Below are 13,486 nucleotides of genomic sequence, written 5' to 3'. Positions count from 1 at the left end.
ATTTCTACCAGTAATATATGACTAATTCAGTTTCTCCAAATACTTGCCAGCATTTGCTATTATTACTGTTTTTTATATGAGTCATTCAGATAGTATTTGAGTCATTTCTTTAAGTATTTTTGCAGCCTTGCCCTCCTTCTCTTCTTCTGAGACTTCAGCAACATAAATAGGTCTATTCACTTTTTTTTTTTCAGTACATATATTTTTTCCGGTTATTTCAATTTGGGTAATTTTTGTTGTTTTATCTTAACATTTTTTTAATGTTTATTTATTTTTGAGAGAGAGAGAGAGACAGACACACAGAATGTGTGTGGGGGGGAGAGGGCAGACAGAGAGGCAGTCACAGAATCTGAAGCAGGCTCTAGGCTCTGAGCTGTCAGCATAGAGCCTGATGTGGGGCTCGAACCATGAGACCATGACCTGAACTGAAGTTATACACTTAACCAACTGAGCCACCCAGGCACCCCTGTTGTTTTATCTTTTAGTTCACCAAGTCTTTCTATTGTTCCTTCCATTATTTTCTTTTTCATTTTTGAGATTTCCACTTAGTTCTTTTTATATTTTCTATTTGCTGAGGCTATTTTTCATTTCTTTTGAGCTGCTTGTAATTGCTCACTTAAGCATTTTTATGATGGCATCTTTAAAATCTGTCAGGGGATACCCGGTGGCTCAGTTGGTTAAGCATCCAACTCTTGGTTTCAGCTCAGGTCATGATCTCTCGGTTTCAAGTTGTGAATTTGTTGGGATCTTCACTGACAGTGTGGAGCCTGCTTGGAATTGTCTCTTTCCGTCTCTCTCTGCCTCTCCCCTGCATGCTGTCTCTCTCTCTCTCTCAAGATAAATATTTTTTTAAAAAAGCATTGAAATCTGTTAAATACTTTTAACATTTCTTTTACAGTGTTAACATCTGTAGATTGTCTTTTTTCATTTTGAGATCTTATGATAAATGATTCCTTGGTACAATAAGTGATTTTTGATTGGCATCTAGACATTTGAAGTATTCTAAGACTTTTCTGTTTTAGTTTGTGTCCCTGACACCATTCAAGCAGCAGAAGGTAGAGGCACTACCTTGTTACTGCCAGATTGGGGCAGATGTTCTGGTTCCCCACTAGGATTCCCCTGATATCTTCTTAGTGGAGAGGGGTGTGGCTACCTCATTTCTCTTCCCATTTGGCCTCCACTCACATGTTGGAGTGAGGTGGCCTCATTACTGTTGGGCATTGGTAAAAGACTTGACTCTGTATCAGGCTTTGTATGAGACCATCCCAGCAGGGAGGGGGAGGAGCACCTCATTACTGCCAGAGGGATGTGAAAGTCCAAGCTCCCCAGATGGTATCCACTGCCACCACAGGAAAGAAACTTGTTCTTATCACCCAACAAGGATGAGAGACCTGGTTGCCTACTCAGCTTTCTCTAACATCTTCCTATGGGGAGATTGGGACAACTAGTTACAGCTAAAAGGGTAAAAATCTAGGTCCCCCTATTGGCATGTGCTGATATGGGTGAGGGTGGGACCGCAGTGTTTTCTGTGGTGGTTGGCTGAAGTAAAGTAGTTACTGCCTGTAAGTTTTCTGTCTAGAGGTGCGTGGCTGGCTCTCAGTCAGTGGAACATGTGACTCTTAATGTTGTAAATTTGAGCCCCATACTGGGTGTAGAGATTACTGTAAAAAATTAAATCTTAATGAGCACTGGGTGTTATATGGAAACCAACTTGACAATAAACTATTTTTAAAAAGTTAAATCTTAAAAATAAAATAAAAGTTTTTGTCTCTTGCTAGGTTGCTTTCTTCCTGGTTCTTTAGCTAGAATGAAAAGACTATTTTTTTTTTTTGGAGCTTTTCTTTTTTTTTTTTTTTTTTGTCTGTGCCTGTCTGTATTCCCGGGTTGCCAACTTCTTTAGCTTTAAATGGGGTATGTGGGGCAAGGAAAAAAAAACTTCAGGAACTTTATCATGTCATTCTTTGGGTCCCAAGGTCCCTGCCTGATCTTCTTTTCTTCTCTTTATCTTTCAGCGTGAACTAGCCCCACCTCACCTTCCCACCTTGTTTCTTGTCTTTGCCTACTTGCATGCTTAAATCTCTGGGATTGCACTATGTTCTCACTCATATCTAGGTCTTAAACCTACGTTCTTCTTCCCCTCTTTATCAGGGAAACGTAGCTCTACCCCTTTCTTATGTTCAAACAATGTAGAACTACTTGCCATTTTCTATGTTTTGTGCTTTCACATCTCTGAGGACTTTGGGAGGGCGTTTTTTAATTGAGATAAAACTGACATATATTAGTTTCAAGTATACAACATGATTTGATATATGTATGCTAAGACTTTGTCTATGCTGCTTATTCTTCCTTTAATACCCTCACCTTTCTGCATCCTTGAATTTTTCTTCATCTTTGAAGGACTTACTCAAAGATCACCTCTTCCATTGAATCTTTCTAGATCTTCAGGCATGATGAGTTGCTTCCTTTCCTTTGTTTCCTTGGTATTTTGTACTTAGTTCTGGTATACCATGTAATTTAGTATGTTACCATTGTTTGAGACTTTTACCCCATGGGATTTTGAATACTTTGAGTTTAGGGGCACATCTTATTTTTCTTTGTATATACATTTGGTAGTGTTTGGCATATAATAATTGTTTAATTGCATAATAATTGTTTAATAACTGTTTCCATGGCTGGAAACTTACATGAATTAATTAATTAAATCAACTCCCTGGAAATAGAATTGAGGTGGTTTAAGACTCTCCCTAGAATGGCACTGCCCATAGAAGTATAATATAAGCCATAAATGTGAGTCACATATGAAATTAAAAACAAAAAATTTAACGTTTATTCATTAAAATTTTTTTTTTTAATGTTTGTTTATTTTGAGAGAGAGAGAGAGAGAGATAGAGCATAAACAGGGGAGGAGCAGAGAGAGAGGGAGACACAGAATCCGAAGCAGGCTCCAGGCTCTGAGCTGTCAGCACAGAGCCTGACGTGGGGCTCGAACTCAAACCACGAGATCATGACCTGAGCTGAAGTCAGCCGCTTAACTGACTGAGCCACCTAGACACCCCAGCGTTTATTCATTTTTGAGAACAGAAAGAGACAGAGTATGAGCAGGAAGGGGCAGAGAGGGAGGGAGACACAGAATCTGAAGCAAGCTGCAGGCTCTGAACTATCGACCCAGAGCCCGATGTAGGGCTCAAAGTCACAAACTGAGATTATGACCTGAGCTGCAGTCGGACACTTAACCGACTGAGCCACTCAGGTGTCCCATGAAATTTTAAATTTACAAGTGACCACATTTAAAAAGTAGAAACAGGGGCGCCTGGGTGGCTTAGTCGGTTAAGCGTCCGACTTTCGCTTAGGTCATGATCTCGCGGTTCGTGGGTTCGGGCCCCGTGTCGGGCTCTGTGCTGACTGCCAGCTCAGAGCCTGGAGCCTGTTTCAGTCTGTGACTCCCTCTCTCTCTGACCCTCCCCTGCTCACACTGTCTCTCTCTCTCTCCTAGAAATAAATAAAACATTAAAAAAAAAATTAAAAAATAAAAAAATAGAAAGTAGAAACACATGAACCTAATTCATAATTTTATTCAACCTGATATATCCAAAATAACATTTTAGCATATAGACAATAAGAAAATCATTAATGAGATATTTTACTTTTTTTGTGTGCTATATCTTCAAAATCTGGTGTGTATTTTACATTTACAACATCCCTCAGTTTGGACTATCTGCATGTCAAGTGCTCAGTAGCTGTGTGTGCTAAGTAGCTACTATATTGGACTGCACAGTAATTCTACAATAATGGAATTCTTTTTTTTTTTTTTTTTGGACTTTCTCTCTCTCTCTCTCTCTCTCTTTCAAATGTTTTCTTTTTTTTGAGGGACGCCTGGCTGGCTCAGTCAGTTAAGGGTCCGACTTCAGCTCAGGTCATGATCAAACGATTGGTGGGTTCGAGCCCTGTATTGGGCTCTGTGCTGGTGGCTAGCTCAGAGCCTGGAGCCTGCTTCAGATTCTGTATCTCCCTCTCTCTCTGACCCTCCCCTGCTCACGCTGTTTCTCTCAGAAATAAACAAAACATTTAAAAAATATAAATGTTTATTTTTGAGAGAGAGAGACAGAGCACAAGTGGGGGAGGGACAGAGAGAGAGGGAGACACAGAATCTGAAGCAGGCCCCAGGCTCCAAGCTGTCGGCACAGAGCCTGATGTGGGGCTCAAACTCACGAACTGTGAGATCATGACCTGAGCCAAAGTCAGACACTTAACCAACTGAGCCACCCAGGCACCCCTATTTATTTATTTTGAGAAAGAGAGAGTGGGAGAAGGGCAGAGAGAGAGAAACAGAGAGAGAATCCCAAGCAGGTTCCATGCTGTCAGCACAGAGCCCAATATAGGGCTCTATCTCACGAACTTGTGAGATCATGACCTGAGCCAACATCAAGGTTGACACTCAACTTACTTAGCCACCTAAGTGCCCCTGGAATTCTTAATATATAGTCATTTTTGTCCACTGTGATAGGTAAAGGTTTTTCTTGATTTTTAACTCTTTAACCATAAATAAGTCTGCAAAGTCCACTAGAAAGCAGTGCTCCTTTAAACAAACACTTTAGTTCTAATTTAAGAGTGACAGGCTAGCCATCCAAGTTCTATTTTTTTTTTTTTTTATTGCCCAGATTCAATAGCTTAACACGAAGTTTATTTATACCTCACTTATGGTACATAAATGTTGCAAGTACATGGAAGGTTCTGCTCCATGGTTACCCTTGGATCCAGGCTGATGGAGACGCCACTCTCAGAAAACTATACTGTCATGGCAGGAAAAGATAACATGGGAAATCATGCACTGACTCACAGGTCTTTCAACCTATAGCCCATTGGCCAGAACTAGGCACATGGCCCCATCTAACTCCAAGGGTGCGCTGGGAAATATAGTTGTCTCTGTGTCCAGGAAGTCAAGTAGAACCAGATATTAGTGAATATCTGTAATATCTACCACAGCCCTGTTTCTTCCACTTGCTCTCTGATCTTGGGAAGCCATTTTTCTGAGCCCCAGTTACTCATCTATAAGTTGTAGATAATAATATTCTTACCCTCTGTAATTGTTATATATATTAAATGAGATACTGTTACATGGATGTGCTTTGGAAATGTATGCTGGAAATTTTAGCTATTCTTTAATCACTTTTTGAAATGAAAGTGCTGCTTATTTTTTCCAGGTCTACTGAATGATGGAACCGTAGGCATTTTCAGGGGCAACCAGATGCGCTTAAAGCGAGCTTGCATTCGCAAAGCCAAAATCTCTGCCGTTGCTTTCCGGAAAGCCTTCTGCCACCACAAGTTAGTGGAACTTGATGCCACAGGTGTGAATGCTGACATCACAATTACAGACATCATCAGTGGACTTGGCAGTAACAAATGGATCCAGCAAAATCTCCAGTGCCTCGTGCTGAACTCATTAACTCTCTCCCTCGAAGATCCTTATGAGCGGTGCTTCAGCCGGCTTTCTGGCCTTCGAGCACTAAGCATCACTAACGTTCTCTTTTACAATGAAGACCTGGCTGAAGTTGCCTCATTGCCAAGATTAGAGAGCCTGGATATTTCTAACACCTCGATCACAGATATCACAGCTTTACTGGCCTGTAAAGACCGGCTCAAGTCTCTAACCATGCACCACTTGAAATGTTTAAAAATGACAACTACCCAGATACTGGATGTTGTTCGGGAACTAAAACATCTGAATCATCTTGATATTTCAGATGATAAACAGTTTACATCAGACATAGCTCTTCGCTTACTAGAACAAAAGGACATCCTACCCAACCTCGTCTCACTAGATGTTTCTGGGAGAAAGCATGTGACTGATAAAGCTGTTGAAGCCTTTATACAACAACGGCCCAGCATGCAGTTTGTAGGTTTGCTGGCCACTGATGCAGGTTACTCTGAATTCCTCACCGGCGAAGGACATTTGAAGGTTAGACTTTAAAAATGTATTATTTTGTCAGGCTGACCAATGTCTTAGTTTGCATAAGATTCCATTAAGATGAATGTCTAACAATATATGGAACCTGTTCATGAAAGAGAGCATTGTACAGTGAAAAGACTTGCTTTAGAGGAAGAGAATCCCGATAAAAATCCTAGCTTACTTGCTTCATGACTCAGAGCAAGCTATGATGTAACTTTGGGTTTCCATTTCTTTATTTGTAAAACAGATATTCTTACAGAATTCTTCTGAAAATTAATAATTATATGTAAAGTGCAAGTCCTAGTAGGCCCTGGATAAGTGATCGTTCTCAATATGGTAATGTTTAGATATTTTGAACCACTGAAACATACCATTTCTTTTTTTTTTTTTTTAATTTTTTTTAATGTTTTTATTTATTTCCAGGAGAGAGAGAGAGAGACAGCGTGAGCAGGGGAGGGTCAAAGAGAGAGGGAGTCACAGACTCCGAAACAGGCTCCAGGCTCCGAGCTGGCAGTCAGCACAGAGCCCGACGCGGGGCTCGAACCCACGAACCGCGAGATCATGACCTAAGCGAAAGTCGGATGCTTAACCGACTAAGCCACCCAGGCGCCCCTGAAACATACCATTTCTAATGGATTACTTTAAAAAAGTTCCTGTTGAATTGATGTCCATTGGGAAGCCAAGTTCTCCAAGGAGAACCATTACTGTAAAAATGGTGAAATTTTGCTCTTCCTAAGGTTTTTTATGCCTAATGGTTTAAATTCATCTGCTAGGTACAGCTTGGGATTCAAAGATGAAAAGATACAGGATCTATCTCCAAGGAGCTAAGTCTGACAGGAGTAGTGATAGTACAGTCAGAAACAACTGTAAAGCCAAGGATCAGTGTAATTGCTGTGAAAGTAGGAGAAATTTCTTCTAGCTGGAGAATTTGCAGCTCGATGAAAAACATAGTATGTGAGTCAGACCTTGAAGGATAGAATTATGGCAAATTTAAGAAAAACTAATATTTTTCTAATATACACTGTATCCTCTAAATGCTTTACATTGATAGGTATTAACTCCCACCCTCCATTTTATAGATGAGAAACATAGACTCATAGAAATTATATGATTTATAGTTAGTTAGAATCAACATCTGGAGGGGCGCCTGGGTGGCTTAGTCGGTTAAGCATCCGACTTTCGCTTGGGTCATGATCTCGCGGTTCGTGGGTTCGAGCCCCACGTCAGGCTCTGTGCTGACAGCCAGCTCAGAGCCTGGAGCCTGTTTCAGAGTCTGTCACTCCCTCTCTCTCTGACCCTCCCCTGCTCACGCTGTTTCTCTCTCTCTCCTAGAAATAAATAAAAATATTAAAAAAAAAAAAAAGAATCAACATCTGAATTTACATTTAATTCCAGAGCTCCATTTTTCTCCCTACTACCAACACTACTTAGGCAGAAGCATCTTCTGATTCTACCTGGAGCAGAGTCAGGGATGGCCTTGAAGTCGATATTGTGACCCAAAATGGCAAGGTATCTTTTTTGAGTAACCATCGTTGACTAGAAAGAGAAGGAAAAGTTAGTTGTAAACATCTTATGAACATCTCAGTTCTTAAATTATTTGTAAATTTAGACTTAAAAAATAGTATGTAAAAAATGATTTTGAGTCACTCTTTTTTTTCATTCAATGTTTATGTGCCTCTGTGCACTAGGCACTTTGCTGGGCATGGAGATTTTGTGGTGAGGCCAGACTGACATGATCTTACCCTCATGGAGCTTGTAATTTAGTGAGGGAGTCAGACAATCAAATATCATATGCCCACATTGTGTGTGTGGTTTAAATATATATACACACATACACATTTAAATATATATTTAAATATATATCACATACATATTTATTTTTATATATACACACATGTATATATGCTTTAAACTGTATTGTGCTAAGAATCTGGAAGATACGCAATATTATGTATGAGAATGTTCAACAAATTTGACTTAATTTACTTCTCTAAAGAATTTTTTTAATGTTTGTTTATTTATTTTTGAGTAACAGAGAGACAGGGTGCAAGCAGGGGAGGAGCAGAAAGAGAGAGGGAGACAAAGAATCAGAAGCAGGCTCCAGGCTCTGAGCTGTCAGCACAGAGCCCGACATGGAGCTTGAACCCACAAACTGTGAGATCATGACCTAAGCTGAAGTCAGATGCCTAACCCACTGAGCCACCCAGGTGCCCCTTCTCTTGAGGGAGGGGGGTGGAGGGAAGGAGGAAGAGAGAGAGAGAGCAGAGGAGGGGCAGTGAGAGAGAGGAAGAGAATCCCAAATAGGCTCCAAGCTGTCAGTCCAGAGCCCAGTATGGGGCTTGAACTCATGAACTGTGAGATCATGACCTAAGCTGAAGTCAGATGCCTAACCCACTGAGCCACCCAGGTGCCCCTTCTCTTGAGGGAGGGGGGTGGAGGGAAGGAGGAAGAGAGAGAGAGAGCAGAGGAGGGGCAGTGAGAGAGAGGAAGAGAATCCCAAATAGGCTCCAAGCTGTCAGTCCAGAGCCCAGTATGGGGCTTGAACTCATGAACTGTGAGATCATGACCTAAACTGAAATCAAGTGTCGAATGTTTAACTGACTGAACCACTCAGGTGCCTGAAGTGAGTGTAAACCTTAAGAATGAGTAGCTTGGTAGAGAACATTCTAGACAGAATAATATATGTCAATATGTGTAATAGGAAGGAACATGGTACATCCAAGGAACTGAAAGAAGGCCGCTGTGGCTAGAACTCAACAGTAGAAAGTCACAGAGCAATGAGATGAGGCTGGAGAAGTAGGCATCAGGGCCAGACTTGGAAAGATCACATAAGCCAGGTGCCAGGCAACAACAAGTGTGAGGATCTTACTTTACTTGTTATGGAACAAGACAGATATTTAGCACAGGGCTTATTGATGAAGGAAACGTTAAAAATGTAAATTACTATTGTAATGTTAAGTAACATGCCTAACAAATTGATCTGATAACAAAGAATGGTAAAAATTAGAAGGGGAAGAAATCCTTGTATCCTGAGAGTTGAGGGAGAATTTCCCAGAAGAGGTGAGCTTGACCTGTGTCCTGAAGGATGAAAGAAATGTGTTCCTGGAACATTAAGCTAAGTAATATTCTCAAGGCAAAAATCCTGTAACATGTGTGATACCAGAACAGTAAAGCTTTTGCCAATTCTTCTTAAAAACCAACAGACTCTCCAATGAATTAGCCTAAGTTATAAAATTGAAGCTAGTAGGACATCTGTATTCCATAATGCCTCTGAAACAAGTTTGATTTCACAAATGGAACGGTTATTTGAAATCTTGGCCATATGAAACACCTACTTTATTTGCTATCATTATTTAGTTTCTACCTCTGTAAACATTAAAGCAGTGATTCTCAACCTGGACTACAATTAAAATCACCTGGAGCATAATTATGTGAGGTGATGGCTATGTTAACCAACCTTATTATGGTAATCATTTCACAGTATATATCTGTATCAAATCATCATGTTGTGCACCTTAAACTTATGCAATGATATATATCAATTATATCTTGATAAAGCTGGAAAAAAAATTAACGCTTATTTATTTTTGAGAGGGATACATACAGAGTGTGAGCAGGGGAGGATCAGAGAGAGAGGGAGACACAGAATCTGAAGCAGGCTTCAGGCTCCGAGCTGTCAGCACAGGGGCTTGAACCCACGAACATGACCTGATCATGACCTGAGCTGAAGTCGACTGCTTAACCGACTGAGCCACTCAGGCACCCCCCCCACCAAATTTTTTTAAGTTGTATTTATTTAAGTAATCTACACCCAATGTGGGGCTCGAACTCACAAATCTGAGATCAAGAGTTGCTTGCTACTCTGACTAAGCCAGCTAGGCACCCCCGGAAAAGATGTTTAATTAAAAGAAATCACTTGTGGAGCTTTAACAATTAAATCAGAACCATTAGGAAGTGGGGTTCAGGCATCGGTATTTTTTTAAAGCCCCTTAGGCGATTGCAATATACAGCTAAAGTTGAGAATCACTGTTTTAAAATAATTTTTTTTTTAAAGATATCATTGGGGAGGTACCTGACTGGCTCAGTTGGAAGAGCATGCAACTCTTAATCTCAGGGTCATGAAGCTGAGCCCCATAGTGGGTGTAGAGATTATTACAAAAAGAGAAATATACTTTAAAAAAAAAAAGAGAGAGACCAATCTTTGGAACTTTTGCCCTTTATTCAACTATATTCAAAAACTGATGTTTCTTTTAAGTTATTTGTTTACTGATTTGAGAGCTGAAAAATAGTCATGTTAAGGAAGGAGAGATGAGATTGCTACATCTCCTTTTTAAAAATTGTCCAGGGTTCCCTGAGTGGCTCAGTCAGTTAGGTGTCCAGCTTCGGCTCAGGTCATGATCTTGTGGTTCATGGGTTCAAGCCCCACGTCAGCTCTGTGCTGACAGCTCAGAGCCTGGAGCCTGCTTTGGATTCTGTGTCTCCCTCTCTCTCTGCCCCTCTCCCACTCATGCTCTATCTTTCTCCATCTCTTAAAAATGAATGAATGTTAAAAAAATTAAAAATTGTCCAGTTTAGGGGCACCTGGTTGGCTCAGTCTGTTAAGTGTGACTCTTGGTTTCAGCTCAGGCATGATCTTAAAGTTTCCTGAGTATGAGCTCCATGTCAAGCTCTGTGCAGACAGTGCAGAGCCTGCCTCGGATTCTCTCTCTCCCTCTTTCTCTTCCCCTCCTCCACTTGCACTGTGTCTCTCTCAAAATAAATAAATAAAGACTTAAAACAAATCATCCAGTTTAGCAGAGTTGATAACAATCTTGTCTGAAATGATTGTCTTAGTATTGTGATGCTTTAAATTAGTTGAGGTTGGCTTTTCAACTTCACAAGCCTCAGTTTTTTAGGCCACACTAAAGGGATGCAAGAAATAGAGACAATGTGACTCTACAGTATTCCTTATAAGGCATTATGTGGTACTCTGAGTTGGTAGATATAAGAACAAGTGGTTTGGGGCACCTGGGTGGCTCAGTCAGCTAAGCATCTGACTTCAGCTCAGGTCATGATCTTACGGTTAGTGGGTTCAATCCCTGCATCGGGTTCTGTGCTCACAGCTAGCTCAGAGCCTGGAGCCTGCCTTTGATTCTGTGTCTCCCTCTCTCTCTGACCCTCCCCTGCTCACGCTTTCTCTCTCTCTCAGAAATAAACATTTAAAAAAAATTTTTTAAAAAGAACAAGTGGTTTGTTTATTACACTTTGATGTATATTACTTAATTGGATTTCTTGACTCTCTGAGAGAGGTATTACTGCCTCAGCGAGAGGAAATGGCTTTAAGGGTTACAACCAGCTGATATTAGAGTCTGCCTTTCTGTCTTGGACTATTTGATGCTAAAGTATGTGTCCTTTCCAGTAATTCTTATTTTCTCTATTTGAGAATCATAATTCTTTCCTACTTACCATAGAATTTCTGTCATCAATATTTCCGCACCCAATTTGCTCTTCTGTCACCATCAGTTTCCTCAGTATTCCATTTCTCCACAACTACGATCTTTTCTTTCCTTTGCTTTTCTCTTTTTTCTTTTCTTAAAGAGAGAAAAAGAGCATGAATGGGGAAGAGGGGCAGACGGTGAGAGAGAAAATCTTAAGCAGACTGTACACGCATGGGGCCCAGTGTGAGGCTCTGTCTCACATCTGTGGGATCATGACTTAAGCTGAAAACAAGAGTTGGACACTCGACTGACTGAGCCACCTAGGCGCCCCTCCACAATTAGGATGTGTTGGCCATCTCATTCCCAGACTTTGAGGTTATCTAGCATGCTGTGGTTTCCAGTTCCTGAGAATCACTGTAAATGTGCTAAACCCAATATTAGTTCTTAGTCTTTATTTTATTTGATCTAAGGTAGCATTTGTCACAGTTGTTATCCTCCTTGAAATTCTTATTTTTACTCAGCTGCCTGGATATCACTCTTGTCTTTTTTTTAATCAAACTTTTCTGACTACCAGTCTTAATTTCCTTTATAGGTTCTTCCTCTCCTCGGTCTCTAATTATTGAAGTGTTCCATTTCTTGGTCCTAAAATCTAAATGCTAGACTTCTCCCTTGAACTAAGACTCCTATATTGAACTGTAATAATCAGCATTCAGTGAAGATCTATATAAGTTTTTAGGCAGAAGAGTTGATCCATTTCAAAAAACACTACTTTTTATTTTAAAAAAAGAAAACAGCTTTTTATTTTTATTTTATTTTTCTTAAATAGTTTATTGTCAAGTGATACCCAGTGCTCACCCCAACAAGTGTCCTCCTCCATGCCCATCACCTCTCTTCCCCTCCTGCCAACTTCCATCAGCCCTTAGTTTGGAAAACAGCTTTTTATAGGTACTGGGGGAGACTGATCTCAAAAGTATATTGTTAAGTGAAAAAACACACAGTTTTGTATAGTATGTATAGGAAGCGACTTATATAATAAGTATAGGCATATGTTATGTATATGTTTATAATGGATTGAATGTGTCACCCCCAAAATTCATATGTTGAAACCTTAATCTCACTGTGATGGTATTTGGAGGTGGGGCCTCTGGGAGGTAATTAGGCCATGGGGGTGGAGCCCTCATAAATGGAAATAGTAAGGGGTGTCTGCATGGCTCAGTTGGTTGAGGGACCAGCTTTGGCTCAGGTCATGATCTCACGGTTCCTGAGTTTGAGCCCCATGTCTGGCTCTGTGCTGACAGCTCAGAACCTGGAGCCAGCTTCTGATTCTGTCTGTCTGTCTGTCTGTCTGTCTCTCTCTCTGCCCCTCCCCCACTCATGATCTGTCTCGCTCTCTCAAAAATAAATAAACTTTAAAACAATTTTTTTTAAATAAAAAATAAATGGGCATAGTGCCCTTATTTAGGGCTAGAGAGCTAGCTAGCCCTCCTTCTACCATATGAAGATATGAGAAGTCTGCAATTTGTAACTCAAAAAAGGGCCTTAATGAGAATCCAACCATGTTGGCAACTTGATCTTAGACTTCCAGGCTCCAGAAGTTGGTAATTTTTTTTTTTTAAATTAAGTTTATTTATTTTGAGAGAGAGAGAGGGAGAAAAAGAATCCCAAGATGAGATGAGGGGCTCGGTCTCACAGCCATGGGATCATGACCTGAGCTGATATCAGGAATCAGATCCTTAACCAACTGAGCTACCTAGGCACCCCTATTTATTTTGTTTAATTTTTTTATGTTTATTTATTTTTATTTTTTTTTTATTTTTTTTTTTTAAATATTTTTATTTATTTCTAGGAGAGAGAGAGAGAGAGAGACAGCGTGAGCAGGGGAGGGTCAGAGAGAGAGGGAGACACAGGCTCTGAAACAGGCTCCAGGCTCTGGGCTGGCAGTCAGCACAGAGCCCGACGCGGGGCTCGAACCCACGAACCGCGAGATCATGACCTGAGCGAAAGTCGGACGCTTAACCGACTAAGCCACCCGGGCGCCCCTATGTTTATTTATTTTTGAGAGAGAGGAAGACAGAGGATCTAAAGCAGGCTCTGCACTGACAGCAGAGAGCCCTATGTGGGG

At 40.6% G+C, this 13,486-nt stretch overlaps 1 protein-coding gene across 1 annotated transcript in view; it reads left to right on the top strand.

Moving 5' to 3' along the window:
• ZYG11B (zyg-11 family member B, cell cycle regulator) overlaps positions 1-13,486 on the top strand; it is an 86,272-nt gene that overhangs the window by 33,787 nt on the left and 38,999 nt on the right. Inside the window, exon 3 of the mRNA XM_039238695.1 lies at positions 5,202-5,956. Coding sequence (XP_039094626.1) covers positions 5,202-5,956 — 755 coding nt within the window. The remainder of the gene's footprint in view (positions 1-5,201; positions 5,957-13,486) is intronic.

Source organism: Hyaena hyaena, unplaced genomic scaffold (assembly GCF_003009895.1).
Source record: "Hyaena hyaena isolate Hyena2069 unplaced genomic scaffold, ASM300989v1 scaffold_5, whole genome shotgun sequence".
Classification (NCBI taxonomy): domain Eukaryota; kingdom Metazoa; phylum Chordata; class Mammalia; order Carnivora; family Hyaenidae; genus Hyaena; species Hyaena hyaena.
Note: the sequence above shows the minus strand (reverse complement) of the source record. Positions and strands in the feature narration are given on the sequence as shown.